Here is a 27,162-nt window from a genome sequence, read left to right as displayed (position 1 = left end):
TAAAAAGAAACCCTTACCCGTTATTAAATTAAAGGCTGCAAAGCATGCATCGTCATAGCGAAATTAAGCTTTTATAGGCATGTAGTTGGACATTATTAAACCCAGCATGGTCCCAGATAAGAATTTCTAAATGCGAGTTGTCAGAATTAATGCCAAACAGCACATTTTCCTTTCCAACCTTCTTTTTTCCTGTTAAGAGGGAAGGGATAAAGTGGGATGGAAATGCAACGAAGAGTCAGGACTTGGGTCTTTTTTCATTCAACACATTCAAACCTACTGCTCAGGCCATGGGCATCCCTAAAGACAGCTCCAGCCTTTCATTCTGAAACTAGTTCAGTTCTGCAAGGTAAGTGCTGCCCTGGGTCTATCCCGTATTAGCTGAAGTTTACACATATGGACCCAATGAACTCCAGAGTTTGCTTGTATTTGACCTTTCTCAGAAGGCTGATTTTTCCAGTGCTGACTCTTCAATTTGGCTGGAAACCTTCAGTGCTAGGGTATGTTTACATTTGCAAAAGTATCTGTTTAAAAACAGTATGAAAAATTTAAAACCAAGGCACTGGTTTTGCATGTCGGCAGCAGGAGCCGGAAACCTAGGAACCACATGGCTTAAGGGGCAAAATATTCATCAAGGCCTCCTTTGTGCTTCTCATCTCTAATCATTTCCAGGGGGTTAAAGATTCATGCTCTCACTTCCTCCACAGGAGGATCAACGAACAAAAGTTTAATAGTTTCCACCACCATCCATTGCCAGACATCTGATTCAAAGCCTCTAAAGCTCTGCAAGTCCCTCCACAACTCAAGGTGGTTCAGGTATCCAGCTGCAAAGAAGACAAAGCTTCGCAGGAAATGTAAGCCTGCAGACACAGCTGTGCTCAGGCTGTTAGGCATGCATAAGACAAGGTGAAAAGAGGCCCTCTGCCATTTCGGAGGGTGGTCCCTGCAGCCTGCTAGCATACTGCTCTGCACCAGCTTCCTGAGAGCACAGGACTGGGATGAGGATTAGTCAGCTGCACAAAGGACAGTGTGCCAAATCGCAGGAGCAGGGGTTAAGGGCCTGATCCAGAGGCTCTTCCAATCATTGGCAGTTTTCCACAGAGCTTGATGGGGTTTGGATCAGCTTCTAAAGATGTGGTAAACCTGGTAATACTTGAGCCTTGGTCTCCTCAAAACCAGCTGCTCCCTACCTCACCCTTACACTGTGTGTTTTGGAGGAAAGAAGTATGTAAACACTGAGCTGAGACTTCCCTGTCTGAACGACAGCATTTACTGCTTCATCTCACTTGAGCTCACTTGTGGCTCTCATCTCCAGCAGGCTGTAACAGCTTTGTGCATCCAGCAAACATCACACAACAGCAAATAGGTTAAATGTCTGTGCCTTGAAATTGCAAAGCCATTGCTGGGTGTACAGAGCATGGCTCACCACTGTGTTATTCAAGAACATCTCTTCCAGAATAATTCTCAGCATGGATTTCCTAGTCTGGAGCAAAATAAACTAAACTATACAGGACCAAGGATTCTTTGTGCAAAATAAGGGCATACCCACATATACAGACTACCCATGCTCCTATCTACCCATCCTCCTATCATAGGATTGCACAAAAAAGCTTCCAAAATATTATAAAAAGACCTTAAGGGAGGAAGACAGGGAAGCTGAACAAGAAGAAAAATTTACAGGGAACCCATTCCAGAAAAGACAACCTGAACCACATAAAAGTACATAAAGCCCCTGTAAAATAAGCTGATTCAACAGTAAAAGTTTGTGCAATGAAGTAAAACAGACCTATGGTGGTGATACTATCACCATCCCTGGAGGTGTTTAAAAAACACATAGATGCGGTGCTTAGCGACATGGTTTAGTGATGGACTTGGAAGTCCTGGATTAACAGTTGGACTTCATGATCTCAAAGGTCTTCTCCAACCTAAATGATCCTACGAATCTATGATATAGCACTCAAGCGCTGTCAAACTCAATGGGAATAAATAAATACCTGTTCTGCAGATACTCAGACCTTCTTTTGTGCAGTGCTAACCTGACCACACATTGAGTGCTTCCATTACTGCCTCAGTATGATCTCTTAGCTCACTAGTTCATGGCATGTTTAGTTACTGTGTGTGAGTATTTCAGCATTCCTGGGAAGGCACAGCTGACAGCCACGACTTCTATAACTGTAAAATCTCCTCCTCTTTTGGTTTGCTTCAAGCCTCACACAGGGCAAACCATGCATAGTGATGGGCAGATACTCTAGTTTGCAAGTACTTGATCACTTAGACATTTTTCAGACCACCCACTAGTCTGGAGGACTCTCAGCGTTGGATCCCAACCATGACCAACAGATGCAAATCACTTTGTAACATAAGGTAAGGTCTCGGGCTGTCTTCTTGGTATAGAATGATGAAATGTCCCCTTTTCAGAATCAGACCTACCACTTCAGACCATCCTGTGCTTCAATTATCCTCAGTATTCAGCGCATTTTTCACAAAGTAGATGGTTGCCTGCCAAGACTGAGGCCACAGTTTCCATTGTGTGGGTCACTGACCAAAACCCATCAGGGACAAAGCAAACAAGGCTGTAACCAAAGATCATAAGGATAATGACTACCCATGCTACCACCTGTCTTCTCAAACATAGCGAGTGTGGACACTTCCAGGAATGCACAGAAGTTAAAGTCAAATTACAGCATTATCTTTATTAGACTGACAATGAATCATATTTTAATATCAGCTTCATTTTAAATTTTCTCTCTTTGTTGTAGGTCACACCACAGGTTAGTGCAATAGTCTTTGGAAAATAACTTTCACTCCTACCCCATGCTGGGATGTAAAAGTAGCCTCCACAACACAAAACTACTCCACAATTCAGCAAATTTATCAGGGAAAGGCGAAATCTTTTGCTGTGCGGGCAGAGCTGAGCAAACAAATGTGTCAGCACTCAGAGCTCAACTTTACTCATGAGGCCAAAAAACTCAAGCTGGCTTTACCCCAGAAGTCCTCCTACACATACATACCACCCTGCGGTCTTGTCTTCCCATCACCACCTCCACCTCATTACTGGTATTCTCTTTTTCTTTAACCTGATCTGTTGAAATCTTTAATTGTATATTAAATATGTCTTCATCCCAGCTGCTGCAATTTCTAGCTTCTTTGCCTTCTTAAGTCTCTGATCTGCACACAGCTATGAGGACTCACAAGGCTGTTGGCAGAGTACACGCCCTTCTACAAAATGGGTCAAACCAGCAGTTTCCTACTCTCTCCCCTCAATACCCAAATCCAACTTAGATGTTCTTCCAGGTGTCTCATTTTCATGGTTTCATTTAGTTTACCCCTCTGACCCCACATTCACCTCCTCTCCCACCCCTGCTTTCTTTTCTAGCAGGCTGCACCTTCCAGCCATGTTTCTACCTCATTTCCTGCCCACTCAATCAATTCTTCCTGTCTTGGACAAGTACAAAACTCACCCTTAGATGAAAGAAACAATGAGCTAACCCACGAGTGGCCTGAGAGTCACTGTGCTAGCGGCTTGCCGTGAGCTATTCCTTTTCAATGAGATCCAAGAAACAGAACAGCTGCTAATGTCCCTCTCCAACCTGTCCAAGAATATATGGATAGGAGATGAGCGGAAGAAGAAAGAATAATACTTTTTCTCTCTTGGCATCATGAAAGAGGGAATAGTCACATCTCTCAGCTACCAAGGAATAGAAGGAGACAGAAGAAAAGGCTCTGCTCTTTACCACCCTGAAGGTAAAAAAAAACCACCACCAAAGACTCAGGTCATACCTTCCCAGAGCCATAGAAAACACAATGATCATAGTAACCTAGACATGTTATCATTTAAAGTTATATAAAATCTAGATTATTTTGTATCTCTCCCTTCACTGCCCACAGCTGCTCATTGAGCCAACCTTGCTGACCTTCTTCCAGCCCAAGAGAGAAATGGTGTCTGGAGATATAGGCATGGTCCAAGTGCCAAATAGCACTGACACCGGAGTCCTCTGACTTGGGCAAATCATGAAACCATTTAGTGTCTCAGTGCTTCCAATTGTTAAATGGGTGTAGGGATACTAGCGGGTGCATCAAGGCCTAATTATCTGCAAAGCATGCAATGTACAGGAGTCATAACTGTTGCTACTGCATAGCAAGCATCTTAACTCTGTTTCCTAAATTTAATTTTTTTTTTCAAAACAACTGTTGCTAAATTTTTTCAATATCCAGAAAAAAGTAGTTCAAACCAATTGTTTGCAAAAGCACAGTTATGACTGCTTGGTTATTTACTTTTTTGTCATTAATATGGAGCAGCCAACAAAACACGCCAACCTATAGGGAAGAACCCAGGGATTCAAAATCAGATAAAGAAAACACTGGATAATAAGCATGAACTAGTGCTCACTTCCAGTATGGGACAGCGTGCTGTTAGGTTGTCCTGCCGCCCGCCCCCTGCCCCAGAAGGAGATCCAAGGACTGCAATTCACATGCCCAGTTCGGCACATTTCTACAATTCATCAGCATTTCTGCTCCATCAAAGAGGTCAGTCTTGGCCCATTCTCTGTTTTACTTGGGTTCATATTTGCACATGTTGAAGGGCCAGCAGAAGCTCAATCAAGACCTGCCCCAGGGGAGAGCCAGAAGGCCTCAGGCTGGGGAATTGGTAAAGAAGTCATTTAACGTGAGGGAGGCTCTTCCCTCTTCAGCATGGCTCCTATTGCTCAGACCCCCGCGAGACCTCAGATTCCAGCTAACACAGAATCACACAGTCATTTAGGCTGGAAAAGCCCTTAAGATCACTGAGTCCAACCATAAACCTAACACTGCCAAGTCCACCACTAAACCATGTCCCTAAGTGCCACATCTACATTTCTTTCAATTACCTCCGCGGACGGTGACTCAACATACAGCATTGTAGTTCCTCACTGGCAATGGCTGAGCAAGAGGAGATATCACAGTGCTGCAAGACTGTCAGATACAGGAGTATGTCCATAAGTCATAAACATGTCCATTTGCCATGCCTGAGATTGACAGGACCAAAGTTGTGTCACAGCACAGGTCTTCATGGAAAGAATGGGTTTGGCTTTCCTCAGCAGGTACCAACTGGGCCAAACACTACCATAACACTGCCTCCCCTCCTCAACAACCCTTCTTGAAAACCTTGCCTGCTATCCCACACAGCACTGCACGGTGTCATGCAGTCCTGTGCCCCACCACCACCTTGTGAAACTCAGCTAACTGGTGCTACACACAGCCCCACTGTTAGCAAACCCAGATATTTCTTGTTTTCTTAAGGATGATGCAGAGTGTTTAAGTATTGTGATCCATTGTTTACTAAGACAAGCCCTGCAGCTGTCACGCAATCTCCCTCTGTGAGAAAGATAAAGTGAGTGCTCACGCATCACTTGCGGCTTCCTATGACATTCTGATCAGTATAATCCCTCTTTTCAGACAGGAAAGAAAGCTGCATCTTGGCTCCTACAGCCACTGCAGTCTGATGGAAAAAATACTCCTTTGTCATCATTCAACCATCATTCAATCTGCCTCCTCCACATCTGGAGGCATAATTTTTTCACTATCCTTACAGTTACACGTCTACATCATCCACTTGTGCCAGCAGAGACAGTGCAAGATTCAGGACAACTGTTTTTACTAGTGAGAACATTGGAGAGGGCATAGAAAGTATGGCTAAACCCTCCTTGAATTTCACCTCCAGGTAGCCAGACCTGCCACAGAAGCAGATGTGTCCAGTTTTGATGAACATCTGAAACAGAAGTTGACCCTCTTTGCTGGCTCACTAGAGACTGAACTGGAGATGCCAAGCCAAATGCAGAGTTTGTACTTCTTAGCTAGCCAGGCTTATGAGGACTCCTGCCTTCTGTGGACAAAGGTTCCACCATGACTCAGTTACACCAATGAATCAGAGCAGAAACTAAAATCCTGAAAGACTTTTAAAATTAACCTGTTCTCATAAGGATCAGTGTTTTTAAATTGGAAGCTGGCTAATAATAGTAAAGGATTATCAGAGACCACATTTCACCAGTGACCTCCACCTCTTTTATTAATGTGCTGTAAAACAGAGCAATCCCCATGTATAAATACAAATCTGCATTTTGCAGCTCAAGCACTTCCATTAAAATACATTCTAAGGATCACCCAATGTTATAAAAAGTATGGATGATCTATGAAGTCAGAGCTTTTTAAGCCAAAGCACAAGAGTTTCTTCAGGATTTTACCTGCACCTCCAAAAGCTAGAAATTATCATAAAATCCTCTAACCTAGTCTACTGTGTATTACAGATCACAGACTTTCATACAACTAATCCTACACTAAGCCAAGGAACATGCTGGATTTCTCAGCTGCTTGATTAAGCCATGTTTGAGGAACAACTTGGCCAGTTGGACCTATGGTAGCAAAACTCTCTAGAAAAAAAATGATATGCTAGGGTTTTTCCATTTACAGACTTGAGGATTCAGTGCTGTGCACTTTGACTATGACCTAGCTCAGCACATAAGCATACACTTGGTTTCAAGTACACAATCCCGCCAACTTCAAGGTAAGTACATATTAAGTGCTTGACCAAGTTGAGGCAGTTTGTGGCTTTCCAGGGTGATCCCCGCATGATTAAACAAGAATATTTCTTATGAAATTTCTAGTACAAAAGTGAACTTTATCGAAGTATAATGACATCCTTGAAAGAAAGGTTTTAGGAGAATATGATCTATTGACACTCATCAGAAGCAGATATGCTAAATAAATGAAGTCTGCCATACCACTGGCTCACAAACTTACTCAGTTAGGGAACTATGCTAAGGAAACTTTAAAATTGAGAATGAGGTCTTCGTAAGGGCTATCATTGTTTGCAGTGAACCACAGAAAAAGAAAGAAAGCTCTTTGCTTTGCTTTTCACTCTGCTTCTTTTCTCTGAGCTGTGTCTGAGATCTCAAAAGAGGCACCTCTGTTCCCTAGACTTAGCCACTGTGCCAAAGAAAGGACCATGCACATGCTGCTGTTAGCCCCAGTTACACCACCGGTACCTCTGAAAACTATACAGCACGCTACACTGGTGGCCTTCTGAATACCTGCTCCTCCACACTGTGAGTCTACCTCAGTCACGCTGCTGAAGATGCCCTCCTTCTCATCATCACCACCACTCATGGTCAGGGGTTGCTCCTTCACTTGAGCTGTTACACCTCTTTAAAGTTTTACCTTCCCTGCATTCTAATATGTGAGAGTTACTCAATCACTTTGCTTCCTGAAGCTTCACTGTAAAGCCTTCCTTTTCTCTCCTGCTTGTCATGATTTGCTCTGTCTAAAGCACTGCGTGAATGAAGGGCAACTCTTCCTTTTTCTTCTTAAGGCCCCAAGGTGCAGCACACTGAATAATTTTTTCAGTCAGATCTCATTGCAATTATTGGTGAAGTGCCTTGGACACCATTAATGAACAAGTGTCAAAGAACTAGCATCATTATTGTTATAATTATTATTGGAATAAAATGGAAGGAAATGGAAGGGAAAATATATTGAGAGCCGTTGGGTGTAATTTTCAGAACTTGTGCCTGAGAGCAAATTACTTCCCTAACCACTGTATATTTATGGCTTTATCAGTCATAATTTTCAAATTCTAAATCAACTCTAAAGAAGAAAATACCAGCTTCATTTGCCACAGTTCCATTTTTTCAAGATTAAAAATAAAATTGCCACAAGGCCTACTTAATGCAGACAAAATCTATACTGAAATGCACTGAAGGTCAAACATTCTGTAGCACCCACAGGATGCCACCAGTTTCCAGTCAACACTCCATCATCAGTTAACGTCTGGACTCCCTGTATGGAGATTCAAGGGCAGTAAGGCAATGAGCTAAAAGACAATTCCCCTGTAATGTATTTTGCCTTCCCTTTGATGTTTAGCCAGATATGCCTCTCATATGATTGTCAAAATCTCACTTGCTGAAGAAAAGTGTAAATCTTTATCAGAACTTCCTAAGGGGCTTTCCTAGCTGGCCTTTGGAGTTGATGGATGCTAATGTGCTTTTTTTCCACCAATAAACAGTAAAGGGAATAGTGTATTAGTGACCAATTCAACAATAGTGGGGGTGTTTGGTAAAATGTCAAGAACGTTCAAAAGAAATAAATCATATGCTATTTCCCTTCAGCCTACAAAGTTAAAACAGCTTTTGCTTTCAATACAAGTGAACACTTAACTGCTCCCCACAGATTTCAGTGTTTGAAGCTGGCCACATTTCAATAAAATGTTGTTTAAAGAAAGAAAATATTGAGAAAATATATAGCATGCTACATTCATGCAACCTGAATCACATTCATCTGGTAGGAGGTAATAATTACAGACAGTCTGAAGTAAAAACCCAGATTTAAACACTCCCAAACTAATTCATTTTGAAAACCTGAAGCAACAGACAAAGCAGCTTGTCTGCATCTAGGAGAGATTGAGGATTAGACATGGGGTCAAATGCTGCACACTGAGAACTCACACCAGCCACGATGATACAGTCTGCAAAGCTGAGATCTGCAGCCCTGAGACAATCTGGGATACAAGCTATTTAACCAAGTCTACCTCTCTCCTGTACTTCAGTATGGGATCACCTGAGGTATTTTCATGGATGAAGATATGTATTAAAGCCAGGACATATGCTCTTCCATACTCTAACTGCCATGACTCAGGGGTGAAAGCCTTGGGAGGCAGAACACAGGAAAACCTGGGAAGTCTATCATACTTTTTCCTGAGCATAGCGATTTAATGGATAAAACTAATGAGAAATAAATAATGGTATAAACTGCAAGTGGGAACCTGTCTACAACTCATTTCCCATTCAGTTATGAACATCCAAGTGATTCATATAACACAGATGAGTTTGCGAACTTTTAAGCACTTCCTTGGTAAACAAGCTGAAACCAAGCACACTGCACCCATCACAAACATATATGCATGTCAATCATGGCTCTGGCTCTCGAAATAACAAATCTTACTTACACAGTATTGCTATGGCTGAAGATGTTTCTGGCTTTCCCAAGGGGCATGGTACAAAGGAGCTCCAAATGTCTTTAATGAATAGAAAAGGTGCTTTACATTCAAGAAACAGCTGTATAACAATGAAGTATACTGCTAAGAACCAGGACAGTATGGCAAGGGCACAGCCCAGTTGCAAATGTAGGGATCAATCTATGGTTGTAAGATATATATGAAAAAGACAAGGAAAATGTGCATGACTGACAATAATTAGAAACAATTTCTCTGCTGTTTGGCTTACCAGAGTGGTCCACAGCGGAGCGGTGCTGGGATGACATACTGGTTAGTGAAATGGGACTTGGATGCATACTGGTTAGTGAAATGGGACTTGGATGTATATGTACATGCATGTATAAAGAAAAAAGGATGCACTACGGATATACTTGACTTGTTTCACTAATTTCTCAGCTCTTTGAAAAACAACCAACCATGCAAGACCCTTAGTGTAGCTACCCACTCACAGCCAAACAGGTAATAAGACACCAGAAACAGCCTCCTGGGAAGTAAAAGATCATTTTCTTATTGATCTAACTAGGAAAATCAAACTTTAACTGGATTTCCTATAAGCACAGAGTACAACAATCTAGTTATGAAAAGCCCAAACTGAGTACATTGTTATTGTTGGTGAACTGTACAATGAGCATCATTTATAGCCCCCAGGGGAACTGGGGCATCATTATGTTAGTTTGGTACTGTGCAAACACACAGAACAGTGCTCACAGCACAAATTCCTAACCTGTCCCTCACAATCTCTATGTAGTCTTCCAGGACAAATTGTTCAGCTCACAGCCCTTTTCAGCACACATCTCTCCTCGCAGTTCAAACTTTAGTGTATAAAATAAGCATATTTAGGACCAGAATTTATGTTCCTCAATTTGTTTAGACCATTTCTCTAGTCACAATTAATGGCCGGTGGTTTTGGGAATGGACTCTGTGAAGAAAAGGCATTTCTTCAGGTCCAAACACAGCTAAAGTAAAAGCATTTTGCATACATAAACTCCTTTCTGCTTAAATGAGCAGGTCATGCTGTATTCTCTCTTACTCCTCCCATAGCAAAACAATGAGATATCAGTTCAAACAGATGGTCGACTAGTGTGGATGAGATACAATAAGCAAGAGATAAGACATAGAAAATAAATAATTTCTTGGGAAGTCGGTTAAAAAGTAGACAGAAAAGAGTTTTACTTGGATTCTTCCATGACAAGGATATTATCCAGCCAACTGGATGTTAAGAATATTGTAATCTGGAGGAAAAGTACAATAAAAAGAGAGGCTGAGCCCAAGCAAGGTGGGAACTGAAGACTGGAGAACACAAAACAAGTTGCGGCATCTCATTTGTCTTGCAATAGGGAGCCTGGCTAGCAAGGTTGTGAAAAAGTAGCTATTCAAGCCCTTTGTAACATAAACTGTTTTGTTAACCTATTCATTCTGGCAGTAAATTAATGCATCCTGTACGACTGAATGGTCTGGGGCCTTACTTATTATTACCACCCATCCACTGAAAATTGCTGGTGTAACATAATCCTCTCCCCTGGCAGCAGAAGCAGCAGCAGAGCTGCTGTGGATCAATCTTTCAGCCGTTGGCTTGGCATTCCCATTGTAGAGCAGGTTGTGATCCATAGGACGGTGCATTTGGAGACCCACAGAAAACCCATGAGTTTTTAGGTGCCTTTAATTTTATTCCTGTGTATTTTCCAGCTGAGCTTTCAGAAAAAAAATACAAGATTAAACTGCATCATGAACAATCAAGAGGAAACAGGTGCTGAGAAAAAACAATAAATCTGAATTTAACTTGGGTTTAAGAGATGATGTGTCTGTAATTTCAATCTTTATTTCTTTTGTATAATTGTCAAGTTCTAATGAACTCACCAGTTTTTGCCCTCCATCATTAAAGAGATGGAAGGAACAAGAACAGTAAAAGGGGAGGAGAGATTACTTTTTTCTGTGAAAAATTCATGCCTGATTAAAACAAAGCAAACTGGCAGATTATGAGTGTGTTTACATAGCCATCACTTCTGCAGAGAAGCACTCATACTGAGTGCCAAAAAATACCCACCAATTCCTCAACATCAGGAATCAGGGCTCTAATATTCTCTGCAGAATGTTTTATATCAGGGTGCTGGATCCTGCAAACACATCCTTTGTAAACTCAAAGTTTGGTGCTCCTGGTTAATAGAAAGAGTGCACACTTTTTCTCTTTGCTGTACCTGTAACATCCTCATTATTATATTATCTATTTAAATATCCAGCTGAGTTCCACCACATTTTTAACCACAAGGGTTTCTCCTTTCACCCCTCCCCAGTTAAACAGATGGTTAGACTTATTTAGCAATTAAAATCAAGGTTTATTTACTCATTCCACTGGAGCAAGGTTAGAGCCAGTGCCATATCATGTACACTTAAAGATTTTGCTAATTTACTTTAATCCACTTAAACCTTTAAAACACGGATAATGGAAAACAGACAAGAAATCTCTTACACTTTCCAAATTAAGAGACAAGAGTTTCCTTCTCTGTGAAGAAGAGTAAAGCTCTCTAGAAGAACCCTGAAAGGTCAGCAAGGAAGCTTTTGACTACTTTCTTCCTGGAAACTCTATCTCAAAGGTCAGAAAACCACAACTAAATTGCCTTTAGCAAAGAACCTAACTAGAGACACATTGCAAGGTACTTAATTGCCTTTAGTGAAGAATGTAACTGGAGATGCATTGCAAAGCCTTAAATGGGAACCAAAATCGATATTTCAACATTTAGGAGGAAAACATTTTTAGCAAGGAGATTCAGCAGCTGACGATGCTGGCACACTGAGCTTAACACACTAGTCTGGGGCGAATTCAGAAATAATGGTGGTACCAACATAATGATCTGTCATGTGGGTAAGCAGGCAGACTGACCAGACAGCAGCTTAGAAGTAACCATACACTCACAGAAAATCCAATTGGGATAAGAACAAGAGAAATTCCATGCTGCAAAAGAACAATCAAAGGGTTGCTCATTGCAACACAAAGGCCCTCTTTCACATTCTTAAGACCTTGTCAAGTTAAATGCCCAGATGAAAGACAGAAAAAATACTAGCAAAGGTGATAAATACATAACAAAACCAAACCAAAACAAAAAAAAAGCAACAAATGAAAAGGCAGCCACTCCCTGAAATTTTAAAACAATGTACTTCTCTTGCATTCAAGTATGTCCAAATTCTCTATCACTTTTCACTTAGTAAGTGTCTGGATCCAGTCAGCCAGGTGAGGTATATTAGCATTACTGAATTCAGTTAGAGAAGAGGAAACTGAAAGACATTTTCAGTGTGGCACACGATTACAGGGAGCCGGTAGCAGAACTGAAAATGGAGATTCTTAGACCAGTAGTCCCAAAACTGTCTGAATTAAGTGATTGCTGTGACACCTCAGAGTTAAAACACGGAGGGAATTCCCTCAAAAGGAATATGATTCTTCAGGTCACTTGGACTGGCTTGTGGATCACAGGTGTAAGGAAAAGAGCACAGACTAAACCATTATCCATACCACCACCAGGAAGGACTTCAAAATGGACCATCCTGCTGGACCATGAAACAGGAATAGAAGCTCTTACCTTCAAAAGCAATTGTGGGGTGTTCTTTCCTGACACATTGCTGATGTTCAGCTTCAGAGTATTCAGGTACATTCTGTGATGATGAGAGATGAAAAGCAAGAAGAAAAAGGCTTGGCAATAACAGGGAAATGGCCTTTAATCTTGAAACAACCATGACTGAAGGGCGTCTGGAGATCTAGCTTCCAAGGTAGGCCCAGGGAGAATACCTGAAATACAAATAATTCCACTTTCAGAAAGATGAAGGCTTATCCAGAGTCTGTAACATAGACAGAGAAGCGTGGAGGTTCCCCTTTCATCCCAGCCTCACTTGTGCTAAGTACACAAGATAATATTCCACAAACAGTATCTAAAAAAAAAAAAAAAAAAAAAAGACAAAAAAAAGAAAAAAAGACTCAATTTACAACTGTATTTGGGCTTCCAACTTGAAAGAGAAGGGAAGTGCACAGCTTCCTAAATATATATCTCTGTGTACCTTTGGGGTGTATGTCCTTATACAGCAGCTAGTGTGCAACGGCCAGCACTAACAACATGAAATCTCAAGTACTCCAGGTGTAAATATGTCCCCCAGTGTGGACATCTCACTCCTCAGTTTCATGACAAGTCTGTGTTTAAATGTCATGCTACATTCAAGAGACCACAAAGGCCAACATCAGTCATCACAATAACACATATGCAATTAATACTGTTCTAATAGGAGATTTATACATTTTACCACTGCTGCTTTATATGTCTTAAAACAAGAAAAGCCAATTTAAAGGTGCTGCTAGAAAAGCACTAGCTAAAGTAACATAAAAATTAAAAGAGCTTAATGGGGGAAATGGTGAGAAGTGAGTGAATTGCCTGCATTATCATGGGATGCTATAGCTCCTAGTCGCAACAGCTGAGGCACAGCTAAAGAGGAGGAGCACTCACTCTCAGGCTAGGAGAGGAGAAAGTCGTGCCTTTTCTACGTGAGCATTTTTAACAACAACAGCAGAAAAGAGATAGCTCTAAAAACTCCCCGGGGCCTACCAGGACTGGGGCAGGGGATGGAGGATTAGTTAGTCCATGCCACAAGCTCCCCAAGGTGCTGCTGCAGCTTAAGAAAATCTGCATTGCCAGATGTAATCTTACTGATGTGCATATTGTACTTTCCTATGTAACTTTGTTCAGTTATTGCAAACATGTTTTCAAACAAATAGTCTCCTACGCTTAAACTTTATCTAATGATAAAGCTGATTCTGATTAAATTCACACATAACAAGACTTTCAGTCCCTGCTGGTGTAGTGATTCATAAAGGTAATCTAACAGCCAACACCTGCAGTGCCCAATGCCTCTCTACTTTTGTTCAGAGTCTCCAAAACACTTTCAGTGAGCTGAAGTGGCCAGGCTGGTGGCTGGTAACATGAGGCACTGATACACAACGACAGGCTCCCAGCGTGGAGCGAACTCCAATATAGCAGACAATATTGTGACATCAAGGAGCTGGAAGAAGTTTGTAAAGGTCTTTGGGCACCACAGGAGCAATAAGGGACTGCTTGCAGCAGCAGTGGGAGACAGCTGATTTGAAAGGTGGATCCTATGTTTTATTCCTATCTGTATTTCTCTGTGATTTTAAACACTGGCATTAAGATGAGTTGCCAGCGCATCCATTATATGTCACCTCAGCATACCACTGGCTGAAAAAAGCGCTGGCATTCAGGATTTGGGGTAGCTCTTTGCAGTTGGTTTCCCAGCTAGCGTGAGTGAGAGAGTACAATATTTCATATTTTTTCCAACCCCATATACATGCAGATTTTACGCAGGGATGTATGAAACACCCTTCTTGTTCTCCAAAGGAGGTTCTACAGTGCTTCACTACGGAAGGTTTTTTCTAAACACAGAAAATACCACATTAAATTAAAAAATGGGACAGGCAGAAGGAAGAGATGTAAAATCATTCAAAGTTAAGGCCAGCACAGCATTTAGTCATTAAGTGCAAGCAGTACTGTGGCATCTCAGATGATGGAGATGTTATGCAAGTCACGCTGTAATGAAAATTATTGATGATGAAGCATCAGATTATATTTTCAGCCATTGGTTTAAATGATCATTCTATTCAGTACAGATCCAGAAGTGAAACACAGCAGAGATGGGAACCCAAGGGAGATACATTTTGTATAGCTCTCAGATCCACTTCAAGTTCCAGAGGAGACAAGCCAAACTTTCCTTAGCTAGGATAAGATTGTTGTGGGAAATGCACAAGAGGCAAAGGAACGTCACTGTTCAGATATCCTTGGTGGAAGCTGGAAGAGACAGTCCTGGAAATCTCCTTCCAGTGCAGCCATTACTGGCCGATTCTAGAAATAAGGTAATAAATTAGACAGACACATAGTCTCAGCCAATACAGCCATTTTCATGTACTAATCATCCAAACAATGATCTCAAACTAGGTGAAAAAAAATCTTCAAAGACATGCAGTAGAGTCACATGCTCCTCTAACGCTGTATGTGGTCTACAATCAGCAGATGAGTAAATTCAACTTTCACACTCATCAGGGTCATGAAATGGTAAAAAGTTGCATACAGGAAAGCTTCATAATATCCCACAGCCTATTCTGTGCCAAAGCAGAGTACATTTACTAGTGTTTTGTCTGGACTAGTTGTAAAGCGTGCCAAGTAGCTGGATTTCTGCCACTTTCCCTGGGAGATTTTACCACAGTCCAAGAGACTTCAGTGTTCCTTAGAAAGCTGTAACCAGAATTTGGGGTAAAGTTCCATCTTTTTTCCTTATTGTCATAGGGAAATCCAAAGTGTGCATGAAAATAATGGTTTCAAACTTGATGTGAAGTGGACAGTAATATATAACCAAACAAAGATGAGAAAGAAACATTATAAAAAACTTGTATCCTTCCCTATGTCCCTTATCATCTCCTACATCCAATTGAATCCATCAAATGCATGGAGTTCTCATGTGCTGGGAAGCTGAACAAAATCACCATCATATGCAATCCTGAACTGGTGTCTACTGAAGTCAGAGTCAATGGTTAAATGCCAGATTGATCAAGGGCCACAGAAGCCAGAGCCCTAGAGCACCAGCTGAACAATATTCAGACAGTGGATAGCCTTGCACAAGGTTACTCCTTCAACCTGCCCCTTCCCAGGCTGTCTTGCTAATTTTTTTTCCTCAATATTTTAAGAGAGACTAACTCAGTAATTGCTATTCCCAGCTGCTGCAACTTTATTTCTGATAAAAACATACTCTGAATATGAAGTAGTGCCATGTGCAAGAGCAGGTCAATTGTATGTCAAGAGCAAACTAGTAACTGCCTGGAAGAGTCCAGAAGGTAGTTATGAAGCACAGATGTTTTAATTCTACTGGAGACGGCCAAACTCAAGCCTTCAATTTTGCCCAAGCTTCAGATTTTCACTGTGATGGCTGGAGTATGACCAGTGCTTAGGACCAGTTCTCATCCACACTGTTAAAATACTGCACGCCCTAAGCACAGCCCGGAATGGCAGTTTTGCATTGCTGGAACTTGCCCTAGCTTTAAGCCGTTTTGATACAGTTAAATGCTATAAAAAGAGCTGTTCTTATTAGACTCTCTGCTCAAAATGGCTTAGAGCTCAAGAAATCAGATGTTAAGGTTTCAGTGCAGATGAGAGACAAGAGCTCAAATCCCTGGTTAAACTCAAATCTCAGACAGAACACAATTTCAATTATTTATTTGCTCATCTTGATGTATCTTTACCACCTTAGCTATTCTGCACACACACAACACACCCAGCCCCCAGTGCAGGTATGTTAAAAAAATTAAAAGGGATAAAAATTCCAACAACTTTATCTGTCCGATATTTTCTGTCCTTTCCGCCGTAAAGCCTGCCCTTTGTTACTCTGCACGGTCCCAAGGCCCAGTGATGGGGCTTCTCTCTCCCCTCTCTTAGTCTGCACAGTGAATCCCTCTGGCCCTCTGCCAAAAAAAAAGGTCAACAAATTCAGGCTCCATTGGATCCAGTGAAATATGCTCCAGAGACAGGTATTTTGTAGAGCACCACTTCTGCCACCATCCTCTTGTCTCTTAAATCAGGCTTGCTTAGCTCATGGGCCTCCCTGACCATAGCAGCGGCAGCAGGGGGTGGGCAGAGAGCTGCTCCTTCTGGGTGAGGCAAGAGGTTTGCACACTCAGTGTACCCCCAAAGCTGAGATCTGCAGCCACAGCACCCATGTCCCATGTGAGCACAAACCCACTGCCCCATGCCTGTTTCTCACCTAGGCCATTTCATGGCAGCCTGATAAGGACAGCATATAATTCTGCTTTGCCTCGTGGCTTCACCCCCTCACACAAGCACAAGCATTCAGGGGATCATCCACAGTCCCTCCCTTATTCATTCTTGGGGCATGAGTCTTTTCCAGCTCACCCTGTATTGTATCACTGTAACTCCATTGATTTCACAGGAACTAATCCTGATTTACAGAGGGTAACTCAGATCAGGCCCCCTTTGACTAAAGCTCCACGTCTAAAAGAAAAATACCTTCAATCAATCTTCAGGGCTTTAAAACAAAGCACACTTTAAAAATGGCTGTACCAGGAATTCATATCCCGCTTTCCTCTGACTGTAACTATCATTTTGACTTAATAAAACGTGACAGTAAAGTTTAAGGATAAAAGAAAATGCTTCATCTTTCATTTTAAAGAAAAGAAATGCCTTTAAAAAAGACTAAAAAAGGAACCTCCTGTAAAAGCATTAATTCTTCTGTTCAGGATCTTTTGTGATTGGCACAGTTATGATTAGAATGGGATATCAGAGGGAAGAAGAGCAATGGAAAGAGGTGGACATTAAAGTATTAAAAAAAATACTGGAAGAATAAGGGAAATAAATATAAACATTACAAAGCAAGACAGCTCGGCAATGCAGCTATGACAGGCTGGCACAGGCAGCTCTGCCCTAGAAAACAGAGAACTCCAAGGCCAGCAAAACCACGGTCGTTTATTCATTTGCCGCTCCTTGCCCTCCCCTCCCGCCCTCACCATCTGGAATTTGTCCCACCAGAGTGGCTCCAAGGGCCACTCCACACTATCGAAGAAAAGGCACAGCTCTTCCCTCTGCCCCTGGCCACATCCGTATGCTCAGCCCTCAGCGTGCCTGTGCTGGGGACATGGATCTGCCTCACAGCCGAAGCACTTGCATGTCCAGACATCAGACCTTATGCGCATCCTCAGACTGGGCTCCTATGTACCAAGCTTTTCTCATTTATTCACTTGTGAGGCAAACATATGAGAATGCTCAAACCACTGTTCAGATGAGAATCTGTGACAAGATCTTGTTTGGCTTTTATTAAATCACCCTACAGTCTTCCAAAGAATCGGCAAGCTCACTCCTAATTTCATGCCAGCTGCAGCTCTTGTTCTGGCTGGGTTTCACCATGCTCTCCTATGCCCACCTTGTTCAGGGCTTCCCATGGCCTCCACTACCACATCATCTACGAGCCTCACACTGAACCCACTCTCACAACACCACAGGAAGACAAACCCACATTTTCTTGCATATAATCCAAGGGTTATCTTTTGAAAAAAAAACGACGATTCAGCAGCAGGGTGGATCGTAAGAGTGTGCAGGCAGTTGCCCTCCTGCGGCAAAGCAGAAGCTTGAGCTCCATGCTGACCACTCTCACATCTCCTGCCTCGCACAGTCTGCAAGGCACCAGTTGCAGTACCACAGTAGGCTTTACATTAGGAATAAAACAATCAAGATCTCGCAACACAGGTCACTCTATTGCAACCTTTCTGTTATCCAGATCTATATAAATAATTCAGGTAACTCTCTGCAAAGGAGAAATGAGTTTAACCTAAATACACTGTTCGGTTCATGGCTCATGAAACCTGTAGTGGAGCTGCATAGTAATAGTCTATAGATTGATCTTCTTAGAACTACATCCCACAAAAGATTGACAGTGTACTTTGGGGCATTTTATTTCTAAAGCACTTTCTGGTTGCTGGTCAAAGCCTCCCAGGACTAGTCAAGGTCTCAAACCAAGATCACAAAATGCCATGGGATGTTCTTGTTCAGGTAGGTAACAAAGACAAAACTCCTAATAACAACTCAGTAAAACATGAATTGGTGTCAGTCCACTTCTTTATAGACTGGTGTAAGCCCTCAATGAGCCATCAGCCACCACTTGGTTACTTGGCCTCAGCAGTGCAGTCAGTGACTGCACGGTCCTGAAAACTGAACTGTTTCCTCACCTTTAGAGGAAGCCCTCCAAACAGGAACCTATTATAGAAAGCTCCCATTAAATAAAGCTGATTCAACAATAAAAGCCTGTGTAACAGAGCAAAATATACTGTACTGCTGGGTTCTTGCCAAACCCAGTGGGCATAAATAAATACCTGCTCTGCTGAAACTCAGGCCTGCTTTTGAATAGCACTAACCTGACCACACATTGAGTGCATCCCCAAGTGCTTCAAGAGGTGCTCCCCAGGGGGCTCTAGATCTTTTTTACTGGCTACACATAATATAAAGACATGGGAGGTTTTGTTAGCATTTATTTGGGGTATGAATTTAGCACTTGTGAAAAGGTGCCTCGGAGTCTGAAGTCTTCTGTTTATCCAAAGATCATATTTGGCAATGAAGGCTTACACTCATTTATTTCCCTGGTGGTATGCCTCCAGTTCTCCAGAAGACTAACTCTACAGTGGGGATGGAAAGACCTTCTACTTGCTGTTCACAGAATGGCCTCTCTGCAAGACTGTCAACAGACATGTCAAAATGGAGATATTTTTGGTAATTCTGGGACCTGGACTGACTGTGGAATTACTTTTCATGAGCTCCATCTGCGAAACACAGAGATGAAGGCAGAGGCGAACGCAACAGCAGAACGCAATGGATGCTAAGGTACTTAGCACAACTACCATTCAGACACGACTTTTACTGCAGCCTCGATGAGAAATCAGGAGCTCCTGGCTCCCAGTCAAAGTCTCTGGATGTTCCATCAAAAGGAGAGGATGAATGAGTGTAACACAGCCCAAGAGAGGAGGCACCCCAGGGCTCCCAGGACAGCAGCAACACAGCAAGAATAACAATTCCAGAGGCCCTGCGTGCAGCAGGGGAGTGAGCCAAGGGCTCAGCATCCTTTGCAGTGCAGTCGCCTTTCTCACTGTACACGTGGTGTAGAGTTCTCTGCACGGGTGCTGTAAATCCAAGGTGCCAGATGTGCTGTTTACATGCAGATCAGCTATATAGTGCAAGTACAGTAGATTCAGCACCTGACCTACTGCAAACAGTCAGCTGGCTGCAAAGGCTCTTTCTGGCTTGAGGTTTGGTACTTAACCCATAGACTCATGCCTTAAGCCTATGGCTGTTGCAGGAACTCTAATGCAGAAGCTTTGCTTCAAGTTGCTCCCCTGCACAATGTGGAAATGGTTTGTAAACATGTAAATTAGCAGAGCCACAGCCCCTGAGACCACAGTGCACAGCCAATGTCATTCAAACGCACTCTGGTGCCTGGCAGTCTGGAGACACTTCTCTGTTTGCAGTGATTTCCAGATGTGTGGTGTTCCTGCTCAAACACCCTCCCCCACTGGAGCCATGACATTACAGCTGGGGAAACTGAGGCACGACACAGCTCTGTGACTCAGTCACTAGTAACTGCAGCCAGTTTTTGAAAGAGACAGGAAGAGAAGTAAACTCCTGACTCTTCCAGATGCTTTTGGTATGGGGCTTTCTTCTGTCTCACAGTTTAACACGAAAACCAGAAGTGTTCTTGAATGTTTGACTTGTTACAGTACTAACTGTTGTTTTACAGACACTAGTTTTTTATTCAGTTCTAATTAGAGGGTCCACTGGAGACATCCCAATGGAATTTTAATAGGGAAGTTAGTGACAATAGTTCCAAATTGTATCACACCTAATACAGGTTGGTAACTTGCAAGGTTTCTCTCTTCAACACTGAGCACAAGCTGGGGACAGCTGATTATGTCAGTTGATAATCTGTCAATCTGACAGTCCCCAGATTACATCAAGCAGATAGGCAATCCTGATAAACTACGTAGCAGCCACTATGGTGACCCTGTGACCACACAGTTGGGAAAACAGTGAGAAGATGAAATTTAAAAAAACCCACACTTTATTCTCTTGACCTGAAGCAATCTTAGAATTCAAGCCTCCAGCAGCCAAAAACTGAGCCATGAAATCATCACACCAATCAACCTCCTGCCTGAGAGTCAGCCACAATATATGGGCTTGACTTTCCTGAAAGCCTTTTTTTTTTTCCAGTTTAAAGACTCCAGGGCTAGCTCCAGGGCTACAGCTCCTGCCACCCGCTCCCCTTCTTTTCCATCCCACAAATCCTCTTGCATCCCTCACACAGCCCCACGCTGGGGTCAAAGGTGGATGCTGCATGCCACAAACCAATCTCATCCCTCCCAGTAGGTCTTTCCTGCTGCGTTTCAACAACAGGATGAGAACTTCTGCCATTTTTTCTAATGCTTGACCATGCAAGAGAGAGAAACCACAGGCTGTTTGTTTGTGTCAAAGATTTGTGATTACCCGATGCCACATAACACATACTCGTGGTTTGATTTTAACTCTAGGAGAATAAACACAGAACATCCCTGTAGCATAACTCCAAGTTTCAGCCTGCTTGGAAACAAGAATATGTTTCGCTGCAGTGTCTTCTTGGCACTGCACAGCATCATTTATCATATGGAAGCCTTTGGCTAGAAGGCACTCAAATGGCCTACATATGCCTCAGATGTGAACAGACAAAGTAATAATTGTCAGCCAGACTCTTTTATCCTGCCGTGCTCAGGTTTTCTCATATTTCTTGCAACAGCAGTTACCTGTTGGGCTCTGTTAACTCCTCCCCTTGTTGGAGCAGCAGGGCTGCTTTGGTCTGCCCCGACTCTCACATTATATTTGGGATACTGCAGAGGAGAGCCGCTTTTCTCAGAGCTACCCAGCTGTAGGGTAGCACTGGAGGGAAGCAGTGCAGAAAATATACAGCTCACGAATGACAGGTCATTACTGACTGCTGTGTGTAAACAAAATGAGAGTGATTCCTCATCTGCTGAAAACAACAGTGACATCAGTTTTCAAAAAAAAAATAATCTGGTGATCAACAGTTTCTGAAAAGACTTACCTGAATTTTCCTCTTCCTCCAAACATCCTATGCAAATTCTCTGATACAAGGAGCACGGTATTGTGTTACCTGCTGACTGAAGCTCACCAGCCCAAGAACACAGGTATTACTATGCTGGGTAGCAGCAACACCATTTTAGAGCTTTTCTCAAAACTGATATTTAGGCAAAGGGAAAGTAAAGCAGGACAGGTAACCTTCGAAAAGCCCCTGGCTGCATTCTTTTAATGAACTGCGGTTGTAATTTTCACTGTCCACAGATTTTTATCTGTACAGTCCCCATCCTAAATATAAGTCTGTCCTCCCTAAATTCCCAAAGACACCATGGTGATTCAGGATTTAATGCAAATGCTGGAATCTATGACTTAAATAAGCAGCTCCATGCTGGAATGGAAAGGAGAAATATCTGAGACTGACAGCTGGGATCATCCTCCATGCTCACATTTTTGACAAATCCAGGTGTCCAGCCAAAACTGGATATCTGAATATCCTCCCATCAGGCAGGAGAAGCAGCCTGCTATCGGATGCCCCAGCCCTGGGGTGCCAGCTCTGCTCCTTCGAAATTCTTAAAAAAAAATCAAACAATCCCACAGACAGAAACCTCATCGTCACCTTCCAGGAGGCAGGGTCTGAGAAAGTGTTTGGGGGCTGATATAATTTTAATACACTCTGAGGCCAGGCTTTCTGGAGAACATGAATTATTTGTAATGAATTCAAATCACATGGTGCTCCAGCCCCCACACCTTCATCCTGCATATATAACCAAATTAGTTTAGGAGATGTAAGTTATTCAGGGACTTAGCCGTTCAGTCTGGCCTTGGAGGATTTGCTCTCATTATGGCTTTTATGCAAATTCTGTCCTCCAAATCTCTTCTGAATCAATTATTACTAGATTAATTTAAACATGTCCACCTGGGGTGCCTGTATATCATGCGCTTCATGTTAAAAAGTAAAAAGGATGATAATGAATTCAGGAGGTGACTGAAACAGATTCCTGCTTTGTGGAAATGTGACCTTTTTGCATAATGTCATAAAAGAAAGAAGTTCCCTCAAGAAACATGGCAGATAGGGTCGTTTGTTGGATCAGCTGGGCTTTCAATCACTCTTTGGAAATTAGCATGATACAATAAAAAATTAATAAGAAATTAGAAAAAAAATATCACTTTAATGCTCCAGACTATTACTGTCTTCGATGGACTACTAATTGAAATGTAATGCTTAATTTTAACCAATGCCATTTTATTAATGGTAAAAACTTGAATTAATGTCATTAACCAATGTTAATATTACAAATCCCCTGAGGGATAACAAAGCAATTATGTTATTCACAGGACTGAAAGGGGGGGTGGGGGGCGGGAAGATGTAGTCTGTACACGGCTGCACTAAGGCAGAAGAGACCGCTTCCATCTGCATTTTCTCTGCTGAGGAAGGGGGTTTGTTTTTTTGAGCAAAGAGGAGGGAGAGGAAGAGAAGAATTTGCACTAAGTTAATTACTGCTGATTTTCAGGCACTTAATAGCTAGGAAATTATTCTGTACTCAAACACCATACTGTAGGGATCCTGGGAAAATAATTTGGGAATGAGAAATTGATTACAAAGCCTCCTTCTTGGAGACCTCCCCTGTGTGCACTTGGATCCTAACACACACACCCCAACAGCCTTCACCTTATGGAAAAGCCTGATGCAAATAGACAGCCTTCCCACCTGGCTGTAAACGGCTTGATGGAGCTGTGCTCGTTTGAATCTGCCAGGGATGACCAAGCAGATCACTTTCTGGGGTACTGAATGCTCTCAAGTCCAAGCAAGGGCAGGTGCTTTTATTTTATATAGTTTAGTGAGTTCAGCATCTTGTCAGATCCACTGCTTGTACCGCAGGATAGATGCAGTTAGACTTTATTAAAGAACCAAAACCAACACCCTTGCCAAATGGCAGAAGTCACATTGCCCAGAGGGAGTAAGAACCTTGTATGGCACTGGTATAAAACTGCATTTACCCCAGAAGAACCATGTTTGAAATAAACCCTTGATTCACTATTTTTTTATTGCCTGGCTGATAATTCAGAGACAATGGGGAGATTCAGTAAGCCACAGCCTGCAGATTTCCCCAAGGAGCTGCAAACCTTGTTGTTATTCCTCAGAATCCCAAAGACTTTTGCTTTTTATTTACAAAAAGTGAAGGTACTCCAACACACCCAACACACCATTGCCAAAATTCACAACTAACACTTTCAGTGTGCACTTTTCAAGGCAACCAGTCAAACTTGTCACAAATTCACAAGCAGTACCAATCCACAGGAAGAGATCTAAAAATTAGTTTCCCCTGTTTCATGTAACATGCTAATGCTCTGCATTAAACCAGGCTCTCAGGATACTCAGGAGATTCTTCTGACACTGTCCAGCCAAGCACTTTTTAAAAATCAAGTTTATCTCCTTTTTAAAGGAAAAAGAAAAAGAAAAGCACTGGCACTATTTAGTACTAGCCTTCCTGTTTATGTTGCACAGGATGTAAAACCTTCATACTAACTGAAAAGAGGTCACCTGAAAAAAATCCAAGGCTTTCAATGGAGTGAGAATCTACGCCTGAATTTGGCTGGATATAGTAACAGGGATGCATACTTGGTGGCTAGGACCAGAGTGTCTGTCTGTCTGTGTAACCCAAGAACAAAGCACCCAAGCACCTCTTTCTGTTTCCATTCAGGATATAGATACAGCTGTAAAACACAGTGAGATTTGGGGGTTTTACTTAAACTGATGTATTACTTAGCAATTTTATTATAAATGGGAGAGTGAGCAAGAGGTTTACACTGTGCTTACCGTTAAGGTCCTGCACGTGGCTGGCTTCAGCCTATGGAGCCAGTAATGCTCGACAGCATGATGCCTTTTCTCCTGCAAATTTGCAAATCACTGCATTTTGTCTTCTGGCAATGGTTTCTCTCTTACCTCGTCTCCCCCATTTCCTCAATAAACAACATTAAACCTCCTTTTGAAATATCTCCAAAGTTCATTCTGTCACTCTTCCATTTTCTCTCCCAACTCCCCACTCCCAATCTGAAAACAGAGGAAAGCGAAGCCACTGAAGACACCAAGGTCAAGGCAGAGTGAGACAAAGTCAAATTCATGCAATCATTTAAAACCACACGCCATCAGACCATTACAGAGACACAAGGCATTATGGATTGCAGCTTAATAGATCACAATAGAGGATGATGGGGGAAAGGAGAAGAGAGAAATATTCCTTCTGGGTTGAGACTTGCTGATTAAAGTGCACGAGTGGACAGGGGACCGTGACAGCATTTGTGTTCATAAAGCTGAGACTTAATTCTCAATAGTAATGGACATACCGTTGTCGCTAGATGCAATGTTTTGTTACTGCATGATTAATTGAAAGTCACACGCAATGACATATTACAGGCAGGATAAAGCTGTCACTGGAAAGCAATTCTTCACAGTAATTCCTGCCAGTCTCTACAATCTGAAATTGCATACCCTGTTACAGACGACCCCTCAAGCACAAACACATTACATATCTTTATATAAATAACAGTGACTAACAACAGCAGTCTGAGGTAATCTCTGTGGGATATGAAATAGAGAAAAAGGTAAGACAGAGAAATTGCCTTCAAATATTAGTAAGCTTGTCTGTGCTAATCTCCATCAAATGAGCCATTTCTCTTTTCCTCTAAAATAATAACTGTTCCTGCTGGAGACACAAAGTATGATAAAAGGACATGTTATGGCATAAATGACAACTAGAAGCCTTACTTCTTCAAAAGGCCACTAGTTCTAAATCTTAAAAACTTATCTTGATCAAGACTAATTAAACTTCGACATAGTCTCTTTATCACTTACTTAGGTCAGTGAGTAAGTATCAGTAACTGGCCCAGCTCACTTTTTTAAAGCCCCCAGATCAAAGACTCTTTTATATTTCTTTTGGCAGCAGCAATAAGATATCAAATCATTAATTTTCTCAATGCCTTTTATTTCAGTCAGAATCATTGCATTTAAAATACAATATGGGAAAAAAATATCTACAGGGCTCAAGGGAAAGGACACAGCCCAGGGGAATAGAGGTGCCCAGGAAATAACTTGCATTACTTGTATTTTGTGTATGACAAATTCGCTGCTGAACTGCCAGTAGTGGCACACAGTTGTCTAATCTTCAGCTGGTGTTTAGTGCTCCATTTCCCATACCATTGGCTAATGGTTAGATCTGTCACAGTGTTCGATTTACTTTGTTGGTACCTCAACATAAATTGGATGCAATACCTCACTGTTCAGATGAGCAATATTTTAAAGACTCACCATCACATAAGGTGGCATCATCCAAAACCAAACAGTGCCCTCTCTTTTGCAATTTCTCCATTAAAGAGCTCCATGTCATACCCTCACACAGATGGTCAGAGATTTTAAGCCCTTTCAAGCTCACCCACTTGGACTTTCTGTTACCAACCACTTATAAAATAAGGAAAAGTGACACAAAGGTCTTTACCTGCTCAGAAGACAGTCTCTTGCAGGCTCTTGTAAATCTGCCACTGATAGGAGCCAAGAGAAAGGGACAGAAAAGCACAAAGCCCAGGCGGTCCTGTGGCCTGGAGGCAAATAGCAATCTCTGTCTTCACCTAACCCAACCAGAGCCCTGCAAGGGAGTAAATCTGTGTCCACTGGCCTTTTTAACAGTCCCTTAATGACCGTTAACTTTTTTCAGCCAGCCATTGATTCTAATGGCATGTGCATTCACACACAATAATACCTCAGAGGGCCTTCATTAATTTACCATGCATAATTTCTCTGAAAGCTTTTGCCAATAGAATACCCCTAAACTGACTCACTAACTCATGAAGATAAAGCACTTTCTGTGTGAGACCATTATGCAGATTCACAGCATTCTCCTCAAATAAGTTAAAAAGTAGGTATTGTTCGGTGTCTGCCCATTTTTTGGACCTAGCAAAGTACCAGGGCTCGCAACTGTAAAGCTGCTGCTGGAGTATCCGGTGTGACAATGAATATGTAAGATACTCCAGGCTGGGGAAGGAACAAGAAAAAAGGCAACTTATATGAAAAAGCCTTTCTGCTGTGAAGTTCTTGAAATCTCTTACAAATTTCAACAATAGGAAGTCTTGAAAGTGAAAGGCTGTTAAAATACCAAGGGAAAATGCAGCAATATAGATATTCACCAGCCTAGGTCCATTCATCCAGAGGGGGGGCGGGAAGATCCAGCAAAGGGAGCGGATTAGAAACAAACTATCCCAGAGAGCAAGGGTTTGGAGCTGTCAGGAACTACAGTACTGCCTGTTAGCCTTGCAATAAATTACAAAGCTGTCAGCATTTTCCCATTATAAATCTCTCAAGTCTCCACTTACGTACACTGATGCAAGATTCAGACTTTAGTCCCATGGCAGCAATGAAATTGCAGACAAAAGCACCGCAGCCCCCCTTTGGAGGTGTAAGAGCCATAAATATAACCAGTGGTCTTA

The 27,162-nt window shown here is 42.1% G+C and overlaps 1 protein-coding gene across 5 annotated transcripts in view; it reads right to left on the bottom strand.

Annotated features, from left to right (window-relative positions):
* Window positions 1-27,162, bottom strand: part of SEMA5B (semaphorin 5B) — a 281,842-nt gene that overhangs the window by 129,044 nt on the left and 125,636 nt on the right. For all 5 annotated transcript variants that reach the window (XM_040604205.1, XM_040604204.1, XM_040604201.1 and 2 more), the window contains one exon: window positions 12,595-12,800. In XM_040604205.1, the coding sequence (XP_040460139.1) occupies window positions 12,595-12,748 (154 nt within the window). In that variant the 5' untranslated portion in view covers window positions 12,749-12,800. The remainder of the gene's footprint in view (window positions 1-12,594; window positions 12,801-27,162) is intronic.

This window comes from Falco naumanni, chromosome 8 (assembly GCF_017639655.2).
Source record: "Falco naumanni isolate bFalNau1 chromosome 8, bFalNau1.pat, whole genome shotgun sequence".
NCBI lineage: Eukaryota > Metazoa > Chordata > Aves > Falconiformes > Falconidae > Falco > Falco naumanni.
Note: the sequence above shows the minus strand (reverse complement) of the source record. Positions and strands in the feature narration are given on the sequence as shown.